The 18,445-nt window shown below is 41.8% G+C and overlaps 1 protein-coding gene and 1 long non-coding RNA gene across 2 annotated transcripts in view; one reads left to right on the forward strand and one right to left on the reverse strand.

Annotated features, from left to right (window-relative positions):
• Positions 1 to 299: 299 nt before the first annotated feature.
• On the reverse strand, positions 300 to 10,505 carry C17H11orf58 (chromosome 17 C11orf58 homolog). Its single transcript, XM_007515843.3, has 5 exons — positions 10,292 to 10,505; positions 5,000 to 5,083; positions 3,870 to 3,930; positions 2,136 to 2,245; positions 300 to 1,328 (listed from the first exon to the last, which is right to left on the reverse strand). Exons 1-5 carry the CDS (start codon positions 10,352 to 10,354, stop codon positions 1,101 to 1,103), a joined length of 546 nt encoding a protein of 181 aa, XP_007515905.1. The 5' UTR covers positions 10,355 to 10,505; the 3' UTR covers positions 300 to 1,100.
• Positions 10,506 to 13,499: 2,994 nt separating this feature from the next.
• LOC132533907 (uncharacterized) overlaps positions 13,500 to 18,445 on the forward strand; it is a 49,380-nt gene continuing 44,434 nt past the window's right edge. The window contains exons 1-2 of the long non-coding RNA XR_009545669.1: positions 13,500 to 14,210; positions 17,025 to 17,111. This is a non-coding gene — a long non-coding RNA (uncharacterized LOC132533907). The remainder of the gene's footprint in view (positions 14,211 to 17,024; positions 17,112 to 18,445) is intronic.

An 18,445-nucleotide genomic window follows, 5' to 3' on the forward strand; every position in this document is an offset into this window, starting at 1 on the left:
CCTTTGGGCATGTTTCATAGAAACATTAAGACTTTTGGACCCAATTATGCAAAGATCGCTGATTAGCCACTAAGGCAGTTTGTGTCAATGTTCTATATAAATCAATTAAACTTAACAACAGTCAGTTTCTAGTACTACCCCAGAAGAACTAACAATAAAATTAAAAATCAGTGTAACTATGGAGTTAACTAGATAAGCCAAGATAGCACTGGAATTAACAGAATTTGCTTCAGGTTTAGATAAGCCTGACCCCCCCCCTTTTTTTTTAAATAAAGAGGATAAAAGTGTCACAACCAACATGGGAAGCTGCTTTTCTTTATTTAGGGCTTAGGAAGAAAATTAACTTTGGTCACAGATTACTTTAAAAAAAAAATTCCAGTTTCACATAGCTCTAAATAGAACCAAATAACCAGAGAATTTTTCTTTTGTAAGAACTGGCCAAATTTACCAAAAACCTAACAAACAATATAATTCAAATTATATAGATTGTTTTGGAGCATAACATTCCAAGTATGTTTCACCCTAACAGGTGTGAAAGGATTTGTTCTCATTACTTTGGTCCAAAAGAGTAGAGCTGAATCAGTAAGAGTAAGCTAAGTACCTAATCTCTGCCAACATTTGAGATTGTTACTGGCAGCAGAAATATCCATGGTGAATAGTTCTACTACGACAAAATATAACGAAAGGGTATTTTTCATAAACACATCACAGTATCAGATAAACTTTTTATAAGAGGAAAAAAGTATGATGAACAGAAGGTTATTAAACAGCCACCACAAACAAAAAGCATTATCTTTCCCCATAACTGTACTTGAAGGGGTAGAAAGATGAGATTAGAGGTTTGGTGATACTTATATGAAAGGAAATTGAGTACTGTATTTATTTCTTATTTTATACAACTCTTACTCTTTACAAAAATGGTTATAGTCATGCCCATAAAAGTATAACCCATGGCATCTGAAAGCAAACACTCTTTGTAATTATTTAAAAGGGCCTTTTTAAAAATTATAATACAAAGGTCTGTGCTCTGTAAGCAGTCCTCCACTGTGCATTGTAACAATAAGGCTTACTTTTCATACAAAGACTAGGTGTTTTACAAGTTAGGAGCCACTGGACTTAACAAACATCATTTTATAGTTGCTCTTTGCATCTTTTTTGCTTTTGGGATCCTCCACTTCCTCTGCGTGCTCAGCAGCTTGGAGCTCCTCAGCAGATTCTTCCTTTTCTGACTCTGAGTCACTTTCAGAGTCCTCTGGACTTTCGGGATCAGGTGAGTCATCATCGTCGTCATCTCCAGCCACATCACCTTCTACATCATGATCTTCCACCTTAAAACATCAATCAGCAGGGCCTTAGGAAACAAATATAACCCCTCCCCGTACAAAGACCGGAAAGACCCTCATCTCACACAGCCCACTCAGTAGTTATCCAATCGCAGTTTTAGGAGCAGAATGATCAGTGGCCTAGCAGGTGATGTGCATTAGACGGGCTTTGGATTACAAAGCCTGAGGCCCCAAGTCGGGCACTGTATGTGCCGGAATGATTCTCTGCCTCTCTCTAAATAAGCCAATAATTTCTGGGGGTGGGGAAGAGGCTTTACTGATTAAAGGCTTTCAAAGGAAGAATTTCCACGTGTTACCTACTAGACTGTTTGAAAATTACTCACTCTCCCCTGCCCCGTCTGAAAACTGTCTTTTTTTTTTTAATTTTTTTAATTATCTTTATTTATTGGAGACAGCCAGAAATCAAGAGGGAAGAAGGAGGAATAGAGAGGAAGAGAGACAGAGAGACATCTGGAACATTGCTTCTTCTCATGAAGCTTTCCCCCTGCAGGTGGAGACCAGGGACTCGACCTGGGTCTGTGTGCATCGTGACACGTGCACTCAACCTGGCCCCCGAAAACTGTCTTATACCTTCCTGATCAGCAAACTTTAGAAGGCAAGTTAACCACTGATTCACATTGAAATGGAAAAGTTATCAGTCTTTTACATAGTATATCACTTTAGAGCTGGTAGTTGCAGTATTAAAAAAGAGATGACTTAGGAAGCCACTGAGAACCATCTAAACTAGTATTTACATAAACAATCTCATCTAGTGATTATGGTCCTATTTAATGGAAATACATTCATTCCTACCTCACTGAAGCCAAGTCCACAATGTCGTCGGTATCTTCCTGATAATTTGCTGTCCATACTTTGCTGATACTGCGATTCCAGTTCTTCGTTAATTTTCTTGTCTTCTTCCCCTGCATGTCCAGTGTACTTTGGTTATGTTTAGTCAAATTAATAAAAACATTTGATTATACAAAAAAAATCTGCAATATTGAAGCTACTATATTCAGGGCTCATTTTCTCTGTGACTAACTTTACAGTAAATTTTGTGTGTGGTTTTCTCTAACCGGTATATTCTAGTATTACCAGACAGTAGAATGCTTGAAGGATTATTTAGTAATCAACTCTCTAAATACAAAAGTATTAATAAAATATGAAGAATTTACATTTTTCTCTGTGATAGTTCAAACCAGTCAAAAGTCTCAGAATTGTCCAAAATTTAGATATTGGCAATACTAATTATTAAGAATGTTGAACTTATAATCTAACAAATCATTTCTCCTGGTTACATACCAAAAAAAGTTACAGAGAATGACTAAATAAAACCACTCTGTAATAGCCCTTCCTTATGTCTTTATCAGTTTACTAAAGTAACATAAATTGCACCAGAGAAGGCACCACAGATGATAGGATGGTGGCAAACAGCCCCTTTCCCCCAGACCCAATCTTTTATCTGAAATTAAAAAAAAAAAAAAAAAGTCTTGGGAATGGTGGAATTGGATATATACAAGGCCTGGGAGCAAAATCAATAATGAAATTTTAAGTTAGTATTATCATACACAACTTGGCATTTTACTTAAACCTATATCCTTTTATATTCAAGTTATGAATTTACCACTCAAAAGTTAGAACTCTGCAGTACTTCTGGTGCTTGTGATACTAGTTTTAATTTAGAGATATAGCATTTCACATTTTAATTTAGAAATGGTGACTTGCACTATTTTTACTCATCAAGCCCTTTACTTTTAATGAAACCAACACATGTAGTTTGTTCACTTCAAAATATGCTACACGTTGTAGGTTAGTATAAAGCTATTTAAATAATTTAGTCTAGTTTTAAAAAATCTAGATTATTACTAGTGTCCAAGTGTAATGTCAATTTTTTATTATTATTTATTTATTCCCTTTTGTTGCCCTTGCTGTTTTATTGTTGTAGTCACCATTGATGTCGTTGTTGGATAGGACAGAGAGAAATGGAGAGAGGAGGGAAAGACAGAGAGGGGGAGAGAAAGACAGACACCTGCAGACCTGCTTCACCACTTGTGATGCGACTCCCCTGCAGGTGGAGAGCCGGGGGCTTAAACCGGGATCCTTACACCGGTCCTTGTGCTTTGCGCCACCTGCGCTTAACCTGCTGCGCTACAGCCCGACTCCCAATCTCAATTTTAAATAGGAGAAAATTGCACATTTCAACAGAGCTAATACTCAAACCTAGAATATGCCAACCATAATATTGTATGTGTTAAGTAATTAAAAATACCCTATACATATTTTAGTTGGCAAAATGAGACATAAAGCCTAAGTTAAAATATATGAAAATATTAAAGAGGCAGTAAAAAGTCAGTTACTTGAGTAGAATATCAAACTCAAATCTTTTAAAAATCAAATTACACACTATTACATACCATGTTCACACTTACTAGCGATGTTTCCAATTCTAATATTTCACTAAACAATTATACATAAAAATGAGAATATTCCTATACATTTATCTCATACTCCAAATCCAGCCTTCCACTTTCAATTATACATTCTTACCTGTTCGGAAGTGAGATGTTGACTTGTGATCTCCTATAACAAGACGACCAGTATGTTCTTTCTATAAGAAGGCAGAAATGTTATCAGAGTTTGAGATTACTAACTTAAATTAACACTACTATTGAAAGTTTACTGTGTGTTCAGCACTATTCTACACTTTCCTTCTGGAAAAGGATTAAATCAAGATCTGTGCCTTTACAGAATTTACATTGTAACAAGACACAGAAAAGCAAACCAGTCAAACACATACCATTTTAACCTGCTGCACTATTGCCAACTCCCCAACACACAGCATTTTAAAAATCAGATGTTTTGATAAAGGGTTACGGTAGTTATAAAACAGGAGACTTATCAGACAAATCATCACTTCCAGATTTTCTGTTTTCCATCTCCTCAAGCTGATACGTTTCTTCTCATAGTCTAAATCTTACTGCCCTGAGGCACTGAAAACTGAAGAACCCAGAGTTAAAATTTTTATTATTATTTTTAAATTTTACCTTTTGTTGCCCTTGGTGTATTTTTTTATTGTTGTTGATGTCATTGTTGTTGGATAGGACAGAGAGAAATGGAGGGGAAGACAAAGAGGGGTAGAGAGAGAGACACCTGCAGACCTGCTTCACCACCTGCAAAGCAACTCCCATGCAGGTGGGGAGCCGGAGGCTCGAACGGGGATCTTATGCAGGGCCTTGCTGTGCTTCACGCCACGTGCGCTTAACCCGCTGCGCTACTGCCTCAGTCCCCAGAGTTTAAATTTTAAGTGTTGGCTATTATTTTTATTTTCTTTTAAAAAAAATCCTCATTTATTTTTAATGATACAGAAAAAAGACAGAACCAGAGCCCTGCTCAGCTCTGGCTGGCGGTGGTGGGGGATAGAACCTGAGACCTCAGAGCCTCAAGCATGAAAGCCTTTCGTAACCATTATGCTGTCACCTCAGCCCGGCTGACTATATTTTTCAAAGCCAGAAGTAATCATGCAGAGAAGGAAAATGGGATCTCACTGTATGCATTCTTTTCACTTTATGTACACAGTAGGAAGTTACTTACACACACGCACAGGCACGCACACGCACAGGCACAGGCACACACACACACACACACACACGCACGCGCACACACACTCTGATGCTCACCTTTCCTGCTCCCATAAGCCGCAAGAACTTTTGTTTTCTTTCTTCGTTACCTAAGTCTGCAGCCTCCCAGTTGCTAGATCCAAGCTAAAAAAGAAATTATTCAATTAGCAACTTTTGGCATACTTATATTTATATTAAAATTTACCCCTTTTCTATTATTTCAAGGCACTGTCTTCCAGTTTTTACAATCAGAGCTAAGGTTCTCAAAAAGTGTCCAATAAAAAAAAATTTGTGGTCTATACACAATGGAATACTATGCAGCTATTAAGAATAATGAAGTTATTGACCCAAAGTCAGGCCCCTAGTCCTTACCTGTGGGCTGTGGTGGTTTCACAAGCACTAAAGCTGGGCTGCAGGTGACTCTCTCTCTCTCTCTCTCTCCCTCCCTCTCTTCCCCCTTCCCTCTGTTTCTATTTAATAAACTATTAAAAAAAAAAAATCAACAGTCACCTTCTTCACTTCATCTTGGATGGAACTTGGAAGGCAAAATGCCAAACGAGTTAAATCAGGAAAAGGATGGGGTGGGGAGACAGCATAAGGGTGATGCAAAGAGACTCTCTTGCCTGAGCTCCCAAGTCCAAGTTTTAATCCCCTGCACCACCATAAGCCAGAGCTGAGCAGTGCTCTGGTATAAAAAAAAAAAAAAAAGAAAAAAAGGATGATGAATATAGGATGACCCCACTCATGGGCAGAACTTAAGAAACAAGACCAGAAAGGGGAAACAGTATAACTTGGACTGGTTTGGTGTATTGCACCAAAGCAAAGGACTCTGGGAAAGGAGGACAGGGAGAAGTGTGTCCTTTTCTCCTCCCACCCTCGTTTTTTAAAAGCTTTAAAATTATTTTTATTTACTGGATAGAGACAGCCAGAAATGGAAAGGGAAGTGGGTGATAGGGAGAGAGACAGAGACAGACACCTGTAGCCATGCTTCACCACTGGCAAAGCTTTCCACCTGCAATCCCACCGGGGGCTTGAACCTGGGTTCTTGTTCATTGTAACACTGCACTCAGCCAGGTGCACACATAACCCCCCCCCCGTTTTAAAAAAAAAAAAAAAATCAGAGCACTGTTCAGTTCTGGCTTATGGTGGTGCTGGGTTTTGAACCTGGGACCACCAGTGCCTTAAGTTTTTTGCATAACCATTATGCCATCTCCTCAGCCCTCTATTTTGTTATACTTTTGTAGATTAGTAATTTAATACTGATTTACAAAATTTAAAGATAATGGGTTATGATCCCACACCTTTCCCACCAGAGTTCTGTCTGCATCCCCTCCACTAGAAACTGTTGGTTCTCCCCAAATCACAGATGTGGGTTGAAAAATAATTTTCTGTACCTATATATATTTGCCCGTTTTTCCTATGGTCCTGCCTTCTCTTCCTTTTTTTTTTTTTTTAAAGATTTTATTTGTTCATGAGAGAGATAGGAGAGAAAGAACCAGCCATCACTCTGGTACATGTGCTGCCTGGGATTGAACTTGGGACCTCATGCTTGAGAGCCCAAAGCCTTATCCACTGCACCACCTCCCAGACCACCTTCTCTTCCTTTCTAAGTCACAGCTACTACTTTTGAGTGTCTTCCCCCTGCTCCCTTTTTCTCTCCAGGTCCTGGTGGAACTGGAGTTCAGAGCCTCCGGTCATCTTCCCCTAACATTTCTCCCCCTCTGTGAGTACCAACATTCTTCCTGGGGTGCAGAAGGTGGGAGGTCTTGCTTCTGTAGCCGCTTCTCCACTGGACATGCAGCCCCTGATTCTTATCACTGTGTGAGCCTAGAGCTGGTGTTTCTTTTAATTCCTTATCTAGAGAGGCTTCTTTAAGATTAGAGACACTAAGAACTGCACAGTGCTTTACAATCAAATACCTTTCACTTACATTGTCAGAAGTCCACTTACTACATAAGGACACAGAGGTTAAGTGACTTGCTTCAGTCCTGTGGCTTTAGTCCTTGCTCCCTCCACATGGTACCGTGTATGACCAAACGAGAGAGCATTCATCAAAGCGATTCATGAGTGCCAGTAATAAAATGTGGAGAACTGCGCCCACCACCCACTGCTCGGGAGAAAGCTTTGGTGCCGTGGCATCTCTGCTTCGCTGGCAACACCAGCCTGAAATGGTAAAGCCCCTGCAGTGAAGTGGTACAGGGGCTGGACCACCAGACTTGCAGGCACGAGGTCCTGAGTTTGATCCTGCGCATCACATGTACCAGAGTGATGCTCTGGCTCTCCTTTGTTGGTAAATAAATCTTCTAATTCTTTATTCTGTCACTAAGTCTTTCTGGTTCATCTTGCCAAAGATCTCAGCATACAATAACCTGCTTGAGTGCTAAATTTTTAGAGGTTCTCCACCAGTTACTCAAATTAATTTCCCTAAAGATAGTCTTCATTCCAATTTAACCACAGAAATCATTTCAAAATGTCATCATCCTTAATATCCTCCATTATTTTTATTTGGTAGGACAGAGAAATGGAGGGGGAGGGGACACAGAGATGGAGAGACACCTACAGACCTGCTTTACTACTGTGAAGCATCGCCCCTGCTGGTGGAGTGAGGGGCTTGAACCTGAGTCCCTGAGCATGGTAATGTGTTTGCTCAACCAGGCGAGCCACTTCCTGGCCCCCGGAATACGCTTTCTATAGAGCTGCAATAAATGCATTTCTTCCTGAATATACTCATAACTGTTAGAATTCTCAAAATTGTCAGCATTTTCACATTAGATTCCAAGATTTAGTATTTACTTTTACAATCTTTTACATTGTTTATTCTCCTTTTACATATAAGTCAGTGGCCAAAAACTAAAAGCAAAACTCACTTTTTACATGCACTGTCATTAAAAACTGTTCACCGTGATCTGGGAGGTGGCACAGTGGAAAAAGCACTGACTGCTTGAGCATAAGGTCCAGCGGTGGATGCATGGCAAGGAGTGTACAAGTGATGCTTGGATTCTCTCCTCCTCTGAATAAGACTATTAATAATTTAATACTGATTTATAAGACTGTAAGGCAATAGGGATATAATCCCATACAGTTTCCACCACCAGAGTTCTGTGTCCAGTAATTTACTTTTTATTTGATAGGCCAAAATGGAGAGAGGAGACAAGACAGGAAGACAAAGAGACACCCGCAGTCCTGCTCCACCACTTGTGAAGCGCCCTCCCCACAGGTGGAGACCATGGGCTTGAACCCAGGTCCTTGCACACTGTATGTGTGCTCAACAGTGTGCCACTGCCTGGCCTCTAAAAACATTTTTAAAACGAGGTAATTCCTAACCACTAGCAAAAATAAAGATTCCCAAGAAAGAATCTGACTGGTTTTACTTAAGAGAAAGAGAGAGGGGAACACAGATAGAGAAGCAAATCATCACTCTACACACATGATCCCAGGGCACTGGCCTAGGACCTCGGCCCAAGAGTCCATCGCTTTTTCAACTGTACCATCTCTTTAATTTCTATAATTACCCTAAGAGTTTTCTACCAAGTTAAAGATTCTCTCCTGCTAGCAAAGCAGGTGTCTGACATTCTAGCAATCAAACCATAATTAAGTGCCAGAAGCAAAGCAGCTTTCAAAATGGCATTTGGGTTACTGCGAATTCTAGAGAAATTCCTGACAAGTACAGATTTATAGTACGAACAACAAAAATCACCTAGAGGCCGGTACGAAGGAGAAAGAGGGTGTGAATAAATTTGTAATTATTAACCCCCTAGGTTTTTACTGATTCCTAATCTTTTTTTTCTTTGTTCTGAACTTTTTTTTAAAAAAAGTCTTATTTATAAAATGGAAACACTGCCAAGACCATAGGATAAGAGGGGTACAATTCCACACAGTCCCCTCCGTATCCCAATCCCTCACCACTGATTCCTAATCTTGTCAGCGGAGCTAAAGTCAACTTCCTTAAAAGAGCCTCACTCTTCTGGTCCTAACCTACCCTGCAACTGATGCACTGGAAGCATTCAGCAAGCCTTTCCTGGTTCACAAAGACAGATATATATATTAAAGGTACTGGATTGCAATCTACAGAATAAATACAGGTTTCAGAAATTGGCTGTGTTTTCAACAGCATCAGAAAGAAAGCGAGAGGCCGTCTCTTAAATCACCCTTGAAGATGACCTCTCCATGCCATTGTCCCAACAATTTCCCCATCAACATTCCCAGGACATTTTACCCAAGGTAGGAAGGACCTAGTTCTAGTCTACAGCACTTCCTATGACTCTGGTAGGAGCTAGGACGAATACAAGAAGGACCTAAGCACCCTACTTTCCTTGTTTAATTCCCAACCTGGCGTGGCACTAACTATTGAATGCGCTACTGTAAGCAATGAATGGCAGGCGGGGGGGGGGGGGGGGGGTAGATAGCATAATGGTTATGCCAAGAGACTCTCATGCCTGAGGCTCCAGATTCCCAGGTTCAATCCCCTGCACATCAGCCCGAGCTGAGCAGGGCTCCGGTTAAAAAAGAAAAAAAAGGAATGAATGGTTTGTTATTTACGTTGACAAAACTGGAAGGGAAAGGGATGACGGCGGAGAGGAAACAAAGGCCATCAAAATGGACTTCCAGGTGGGGGTTGTATTTTTATATGGAAAACTGAGAAATGTTATGCATGTACAAACTATTGTCTTTACTGTCAAATGTAAAACATTAATTCCCCAATAAAGAAATTTAAAAAAAGGGGGGGGGGGCCTTCCAGGTCTCAACGTCTTACGCCTCCACCGCCACGCTCCCGGGCTCTTCCACTTTTAATTCTTTGCAGTTCCGGGCTGCCGTCGCTTTTCGCGGGCTAGTACCGCTTTCCAAGACGAACCTCTTCAAGAGTCAAGCACAAAGGAGAACCGCGGGGGGGGGGGGGGGGGCGGGTTTGGCATGACCGTCTTTCGCCACTGTCACCGGAGTACTGATGATAATAATAACTACGACTAAACAACCAGGGAGGGCCCGGCCAGAAAAGAAATAAAGCTTCATCAGCATCCCCTCCCCCCCCCCAAATAAAACATGCGACTGTCTCTAGATGAAGCTCCTCCACTGCTTCTCCCGGTCGGGTTTTCCTGCCTGCTCCCGCCCCCCGCCCCCCATCGCTCCGCACTTCCCTGGCTCCAGCCGCCTTTCCCTCCAACTCCCGGACCCCAAATCCAGGAAGAGGCCATTCCCATTCTCCGGGTCCCCCCACTTCGGCCCTCCATCCCACCCCCACCCCCGTTTTTACGGGGCGCCTCAAGCGCTTCCACCTGCTTCGTCCACCCCTCCCGGCCTGGCCCAACCTTTAGTTAGGCCTCAACCCTCCTTCTGTCCGCCATTGTTATTTACATCGTCGTCTGGGGAGGCCGAACGCTTCACCCCGTGCGGATGGGACTCCCTGGCAGCACTCATCGTTGCGGAGACCCCCGACGGGAAACGCCGAACCCACACGCCGTCCTACTCTGCAGCGGCGCCAGCAGCCAGCTAATCTCACCGCCACTCGACCGCAGCCGCGCCACTTCCAGAACGCAGAGCCCCTGCGGACCTTCTCCGCCACAGTCGTCACTGCCGTGCCGCACGTCGGCCCCGGTGCACTCTGGGAGTTGTAGTTTTTTAGCTCCCGCCGTACCGGCCTGAGCGGCCGAGAAGGCCGGGTAGTCCGGACTGTAATTCCCAGAAAGCTCAGCGGAGCCTCTCGCGCAGTGTGGCGGGAGTGCCCTTCGAGGCTCCGCCTTTCTCGGCTGGTGGAGGGCGAGCTTCTCGGATGGTATGGCGTTGAGCAGGGGAGCCCAGCTTGGTCGCCACAGAAAGAGGCTTAGACGGGTTTTTCGCGTTTTACTGTGAGCCGCTGCCCCACGAACAGATGACCGTGACTAGTGAAGCACCTAGATTTAAGCAGAAGGTTTAAACTCTCACGAGAACTTGCTCTCAAGACAAAAACCTTCCCCAAACATGGCTCCTTGCCGTCTCCACCCTCGTGTTTTGTGTTGCTCCTCGGGGACTTCTAGGCGGCCGGGAGGAGATGCTCATGGCCGTTTGGCCGCTTTCTCATTCTCTTCCAAACGAGTGCCGGCTCCTTGTATAGAAACGTGGGTTCACTTGAGCGGATCCTGTAAGCTGCTCACTCGCTTTGTGCGGCGTGGGAGTGGCCCCCTTGACCTTGCTGCTCTGTAGGCTTTGGGGACCTTCATCAGTCAACTCCGACTCTTCCCGAAATCCCTTTATTTTCTTTTAAGAGATACTTAGGACAATTCATCTTTTAATTTTTATTTACTTACTTATTTATTTTAACTAGGGCCCTGCTTAGCTCTAGCTTATGGTGGTGCAGGGAATTGAACCTGGGACTTCCAGAACCTCAGGCGTGAGAGTCTCTTTGCATAACCATGATGCTGTCTACCACCGACCCCAGATACGTTTTCATATGGGTGAAATCCAGGGGCCAGGTGGTGGCACACCTGGTTAAGTGCACACATGACGGTGCCCAAGGACCGGGGTTCAAGCCCTTGGTCTCCACTTGTAGGAGGGAAGCTGCAGGAGTGGTGAAGCAGGGCTGCAGGTGTCTCTCTACCTCTCCCCCTCTATCTCCACCTCCCCTCTCAATTTCTGCCTCAATCCAATAATATATATAAAGAAAAATAGAAATTTTACACAACAACATAAACGTACACAATACAGTGACATGTAAACCCTCAAGTTTTGAGGCATTTTAATTACTTTCTGACCTTCCTCTGAAGCCAATAGATGGTTGGACGGAGATGTAGTGTGCGTTTGGAGTTCTGAGAGCATTCTGAAATTGCTTTGTGTTAACATCTCAACTCAGTAGTCCACTCTGGTTTGAGTACTTGTGTAGAAATAGTATTCTTTAGCGGTTTAGGATAGTCTTTAGTGCCTGAGGCTTGCCAGGTTCAACCCCTGGCACCGTAAGCAAAAAAAACAACAACAAACAAAAACAGAAGAAAGGATTTTAGTTTCCTAAATTGTTAGATGCTTTTCTGTTGAAAGTCCAAAAAAGTTTAATAAGCTAACAATGTGTCATTTATTTAGCAGAATTTTTGGCACCTACATGGCTAGATCTCAAGTTATCATAAAACAGTATAGTGACAAAACAAAAAGTAACAAAACATTAAAATACTGGAGCATTTTTAGTAAGAATCTACTCAGATTCTTAGAAGTCTATATAGGTGGGCTGGTTATGCAAAGAGACTGTCATGCCTGAGGCTCCCAAGTCCCAGGTTCAATCCCCCCCGCACCACCATAAGCCAGAGCTGAGCAGTGCTTTGGTGTTTCTCTGTGCCTTTCTCAAAGATAAATAAAATACTTTAAAAAAAAAAAAAAAAAAAGAAGTCTGTAGGTAAAGGTGAAATTACACAGTAATAAAAAAGCTAATCATAGGAATAATAAGTGAGTTGCTAAACTGGAATTTAGTCCTTCAAATCCAACTCCAAAAACCGATGCACTGTCTTTGTACCATTATAACCCAACATTTATATAGTATGCTTAGGTGCTTCAGACAGTGTCTAAATCTGAGGCAAAGCAGAAGAAATTATGCATAGTTCCCTGCCTCAAGGCGCTTATACCATGGTGGAGTAACTTGTGAAGTTACAGATGAAATGTTAGGGGAGCAGTTCATCTTCACTGAAGAAGATAGGGAATTTTTACCCAAAAGTTTTCGAGCTAGGACTTGACAAACAGTGACAGCAAGGAAGGGTCATGCACTCACGAATGGGTTTTGTCCTATGTGACTGAAACCTGGTAAGCATGAAAGTATCCTTTGGGGCGGGGCTGTGGTACACCCTGTTTACCATCCGCAAAAACCTGGGTTTGAGGGCCTGCTCCCAACCTGCAGGGTGGAAACTTCACAAGTGGTGAAGCACGTCAACAGGTGTCTCTCCTCCTCTCCCCTCTCAAATTCTCTCTGTCCTGTCTAATACTAAGACTTGTAATCATCCTACTCTATCCTCTACTGGTTCCTTGGTTGTGTTTTCTACATGGTGACCAGATTTGTCATCTGCAGATGGAGTAGAGAAGTCATCTGGAGCCTCCATTTTGCATAAAAACAAGTTGAGAGAATTGAACTTGTTGAAGGTCTATATTCTGATTTTAACATTTATTTATTTATTTATTTATTTATTTATTTATTGCCATCACTGAGCATTTTTGTTCCAGGCCACCTTTTTCTGATAGAAAGAGAGACTGGGTCCAGAGGTAGATCACCTGGTAGAATTCATACTTTACTATGCTTGAGGACCAGGGTTCGAGCATCTGCACAGGGGAAGTTTCATTAGCAATGGAACAGTACTGTTGTGTCTCTCCCCCTACTCTCTAGAGTCTCTCTGTCCCTGTCTAAAAAAAAAGTTCACTCAGAGCAGTGGAAGTGTGCAGGTTCCCCAGCAAAACCCCTGGCAGCAAAAATAAATACATAAAGAATGAACAGATGGTGCCTCACCTTGGAGGAGTGCACATGCTACAATACACAAGGACCTGGGTTCGAGGTCCAGGTTTCCCCATGGGAGCGCCTGCAGGAGAGAAGCTACAAGGGTAGTGGGGTGGTGTCTTTCCTTCTTTCTGTCTGTTTCTATCTTGCTCTGTCTTTCGTCCTCTAGAGGAAAGAAAAAAAAAAATTGGCTGCTAGAGACTGCATTGAACTCCAGCATTAATAGCCCTGGTGGGAGGAAGGGAGAGGGGGAGGAAAGGAGGGAGGGAGGGAGAGAGAGAGAGAGACTTTTTTTTTGGAGAGATCACAGCATTGTTCTGTCACTTACGAATTTTTTTGTTTTGTTTTGTTTTTCTTGTTTTGGTCTTTTTTTTGCTTTTATACTGTGTCAGGGATCAAATCCAGGGCCTCATGAATACAAGACAGAAGGTCTGGTGTTACACCATCTCTCTGGCTCCTAGTCATAATTTCTTCATACATTTTTTTCTTTTTCATATGACTTTTATGATGTTTATTAATGTTCCACTTTTTAAATTGATCTGAATTTTCTAAAGTTGTACTACCTCAAACATTTTCTGATGCACCTTAATTGTATAAAACACTTTGTTAAACATTTCTACCAGATAAGAAAAATATATTATGTTTTCTGACACTAAGGGTTGTTTATTTTTCATTTTGTTTTTTTGTTATTGTCAGGGCTTTATCACTATGAGATGATTTTTTTTTCACATAGGAACAAAGACAAACACAGAGGGAGAGAAGGCTTCTTCCAGTGTGGTGGCAACCAGATTATAACCTGGGTCATTTGCATGACAAAGCAAGTGTACCACTTAGGTGAGCTATCTTGACTTGCCCAGGATTTAAAAAAGAATTTGTTCTTGTTTATTTTATATAAGATACAATTTCACAAGAAAAAAAGAGAGAGGGACCCTCAGGCATATAAATTTTGTACTCTGCCAGTTGAACTAATTCCCTAGCCACATGACTTCAAGGAATTAAAATTAAAAAAAAAGATTTTTTATATTTATTTATTTTCCCTTTTGTTGCCCTTTTGTTGTTGTTGTTGTTGTAGTTATTATTGTTGTCATCGTTGTTAGATAGGACAGAGAAAAATGGAGAGGAGGGAAAAACAGAGGGGGAGAGAAAGCTAGACACCTGCAGACCTGCTTCACTGCCTGTGAAACGACTCCCCTACAGGTAGGGAGCCGGGGGCTCAAACCGGGATCCTTACACCTGTCCTTGCGCTTCCCGCCACATGCACTTAACCAGCTGCGCTACCGCCCCTCTCCCTGAATTTAAATTTTCTTTGTAACAGTTTTAGTTCAATTTACAGATTTGTCAAAGATTTGGAAAAGGAGAACAGTGGTTACTGGTATTTATTTATTTACTTATTCATTCATTCATTCACTCATTCATTTCCCTTAAGGGAATGTGGAACGTCTAAGGATTCCTCCAAGAGTTAATTCTAACTTGAATTTTGATCATCTTTGTTTGACTACGTATTTTACCATTTTGTAGAGATAAAAGTTGAATTGTAGGAAATTGGAAATAGTTCAAATTATTTGGGCCCATGACAATTCAAATAACCCCTTTTCTTGGCAATGCAAATAGGTTTTGTCCAGTAAAAAATAAAGATCTGGGATGAAGAGCTAGTTCATGTGTCGATTGATATGCATCAGGACCTGGATTTGAGATCTGGTACCATACAGGAGCTCCATGGACAGCATCTGGGGAATTCTGAAGGGCAGAGTGGTGCTGAGGTCTCTCTCTCTCTTCATTTTTTATTTGTGATTGTAGGATTACACTTCCTTTTTCTTAAAAACAAGGGGCAGAAAGTTGTTCTGGGGAGGCCATAAAGTGGTGGTGTTCATGCATAAAGTTCTGAGTTCATTCTCATTTTTAAAAAAAAAAAAAGACAGGTGGGGTAGATAGCATAATGGTTATTCAAAGAGACTCTCATGCCTGAGGATCCATATAGTCCCAGCTTCAATCCTCCGAACCACCATAAGCCAGAGCTGAGCAGTACTCTGGTAAAAAACAAAATAAAACAAGCAAACAAAAAACCCATAAATCTTTATAAGTTAAAACTTGTAAGAATTGGCTTTTGTTTCTTATTGCTTTCTCATTAGTTTATAAATTAAATGAAAGCTATGACACTTGACATTTTTTCTCTTTCAAAATATTTATGACTATCATTTTGAAATGTCAGTCATTAACTTTATCAATTTGAAAAATTATACTTTATAATTTTTAGTTATGTAATTGAAATTTACATATATGTATGAATTTTTAAGGACACATATGATAATGACACAGCTCTTATTTTTAGAGTAGTAATATTTTCCTTATAAAAATGTATATGATTTTTATTTCCTCTCCCCCCAGAGTTATCACTTGGGCTAGATGTCTGGGAGGCCTTTTAATTTTTTTTTAATTTTTAATTTATTTCCTTTTGTTGCCTTTTTTATTGTTGTAGTTATTATTGTTGTTATTGATGTTGTTGTTGGATAAGACAGAAATGGAGAGAGGAGGGGAAGACAGAGAGCGGGAGAGAAAGACAGACACCTGCAGACCTGCTTCACCACTTGTGAAGTCACCCCCCTGCAGGTGGGAGTTGGGGGCTCGAACCAGGATTCTTAGGCCAGTCCTTGCACTTCGCACCACATGAGCTTAACCTGCTGCGCTACCTTCTGACTCCCTTTAATTTTTTTTTTCTAATGTAGCGAGAGAGAGAGTAGAGGAAGAGGGAGAGAGAGGGAGGAGGAGAGAGCAAGAGAGAGACAGACAGACAGACAGACATAGGTGAGAACCTGCAGCACCACTCCAGTGCTCATGAAGATTCTCCCCTGCTGGTGGGTATTGGAGCCTTGGATCTGCATCTTCATTCATGGTGACGTGTGCACTCTACTAGTGGCCCAGTACCCAGCTCTTCTTGTACTCTTATAATATAAGCAGGAAGAGGCCGGGTGGCGTTGCACCAGGTTGAGCACACATTTTACAGTGCTCAAGAACCCAGGTTCTAGCCCTGGTCCCCACCTACAGGGGGAAAGCTTTATGAATGGTGAAGCAGTGCTGCAAGGGTCTCTCTGTCTCTCCCTATCTCCTCCTCTCTCAATATTTTTTAAATTTTATTTATTTGTTAGAGACAATCATAAATAAAATTAAAATATAAGCGGGAAGAAAGACATTTGTTTATTTCAGAAGATTTTGTCATTTCCATCTTCATTCCTTCCTCTTTCTCTCTCTTTTTCTTAAGATTTTATTTATTTATTAAAGAGAAAGATAGGAGGAGAGAGAAAGAACCAGACATCACTGGCTGTACATGTGCTGCCAGGGATTGAACTCAGGACATCATGCTTGAGAGTCCAATACTTTACCCACTGCGCCACCTGCTGGAACATTCTTTTTAATGACAGAATGACACACACAGGGAGCTACGAGAGCACTGCTTAGCTCTGGTTTATGGTGCTGCTGCTGATTGAATCTAGGATTTTAGAGCTTCAGACATGAAAAAATATCTTTCACATAACTATTATGCTGTCTCCCCAGCCCTATAAAAACATTTATCACCTTACCACCTAGAAATAATAATCACTGTTAAGACCTTGGATTATGACAATTCAGACTTTTTTTTTTTGTCATTGCCAGACAGAGACAAAGGGCGAGAGAGCTCATAGCAGGAAATTCCCTCCAGAACCTGGGCCACATGCAGGGCAAAGCAGGCACATTATCCAGGTGAGCTGTCTTGCCAGTTCTACACTTCTTGTATTTATATGATTTTTTTCTATAATAGGGTAATACTATGTCCTATCTTCATTTTGCCTAAGTTTTTTAAGTTTAGGAATATAGAAAGATCACTTTTCTGACGCTTATATTTTTGAAGGTTGTATTTCAACATTTCTAGGGAGTAGGGGGACTAACCAATTTTTTAAGTTAGTTTTGCTTTAATAGTTTTGTATTATGCCTGGCTAGCATGGGTGTGCCTCTTCCTGGGCGCATGCTCTCTGGGTTGGCGAGAACTAGACCGGAGCCAGCTTGGGCTGCTACTCACTCAGAAACACAGGAGAGAGAGTCTTGAACTCGTGGCGGAGTGGTAATGCAATGACTTTATTGATCAGAGAGACAATGCTTTTATAGGATAGAACCGGAAGTGGCAAGTCGGAAACGGAAATGGCTAGGAAAGGGGGTGGAGAAAGGCAAAAGTGGGCTGGGAAGGTAGAAACTTCCTTGGCAACTGTTTTGAGGGTTTTAACTGGTGGGATTAATGTTACCCTACAGGTGGGGAGGGTCTCAAGGTATAAAGAAGATAGATCAAAGGGATGGAATGGGTGGGGATCTTTCAGGCAAAACAATGATTATGTAAATAGGCCATAGTATCCGGAATGTGGGGTGCTTTGTGAGACAGGGAGTCTGATAGGATGAGGCACACCTTTGGGGTTACTCCTGTCCCTTCTTGCTCAACCTCTCGGTAGAGAGAGAGACTGACAGGAAAGACGCACTCCTCAGGTCAAGCCTTGCCAAGCTCAACCATATCCTCACAATTTCCTTACATTTCCCCCTTTCTTTTTATCTAGGGCCATATTTAAATGGGCCAATGTCTGTAAAAGACTCCATTTCTGTCAGGGGAATAACAGTGTAGGGGTGAACAGAAACCTGTATTGTGCAGGCGTTTTTAAAAAGAACTAGAATAAGACAGGGAGCCATAAGTAAGAGAGCAGCAAAAGCCACCGTGAGGCCAAGGGGAGGCCTGGTAGGTGGAGTGGGGCTGCCTGAAGGGTGGAAGGGGGTGCTGCCTAATAGGCGGAGGAGTGGGGGCCTGATAGGCCAAGGGGCGAGAGGGGTGATCTGGCGTTGCAGAGTCCCAAGACAGCTGGCTGCGAAGTCCATGGACTGCTACAGTCAGTCCTCGAGAAGTCCAGCAGCATTAGAGTATCATTTTTTTTTTAAAAAAAATGAAAGCATGTTAAATTATCAAATAGTAAAGGAACTGTAGAAAACTAAATCAGCTGAGTACAGTTGAGACATCTTACTGATTTTATTCAAAGAATCATTTGGGCAGAATCCCTTAC

Source organism: Erinaceus europaeus, chromosome 17 (genome assembly GCF_950295315.1).
Source record: "Erinaceus europaeus chromosome 17, mEriEur2.1, whole genome shotgun sequence".
Taxonomy (NCBI): domain Eukaryota; kingdom Metazoa; phylum Chordata; class Mammalia; order Eulipotyphla; family Erinaceidae; genus Erinaceus; species Erinaceus europaeus.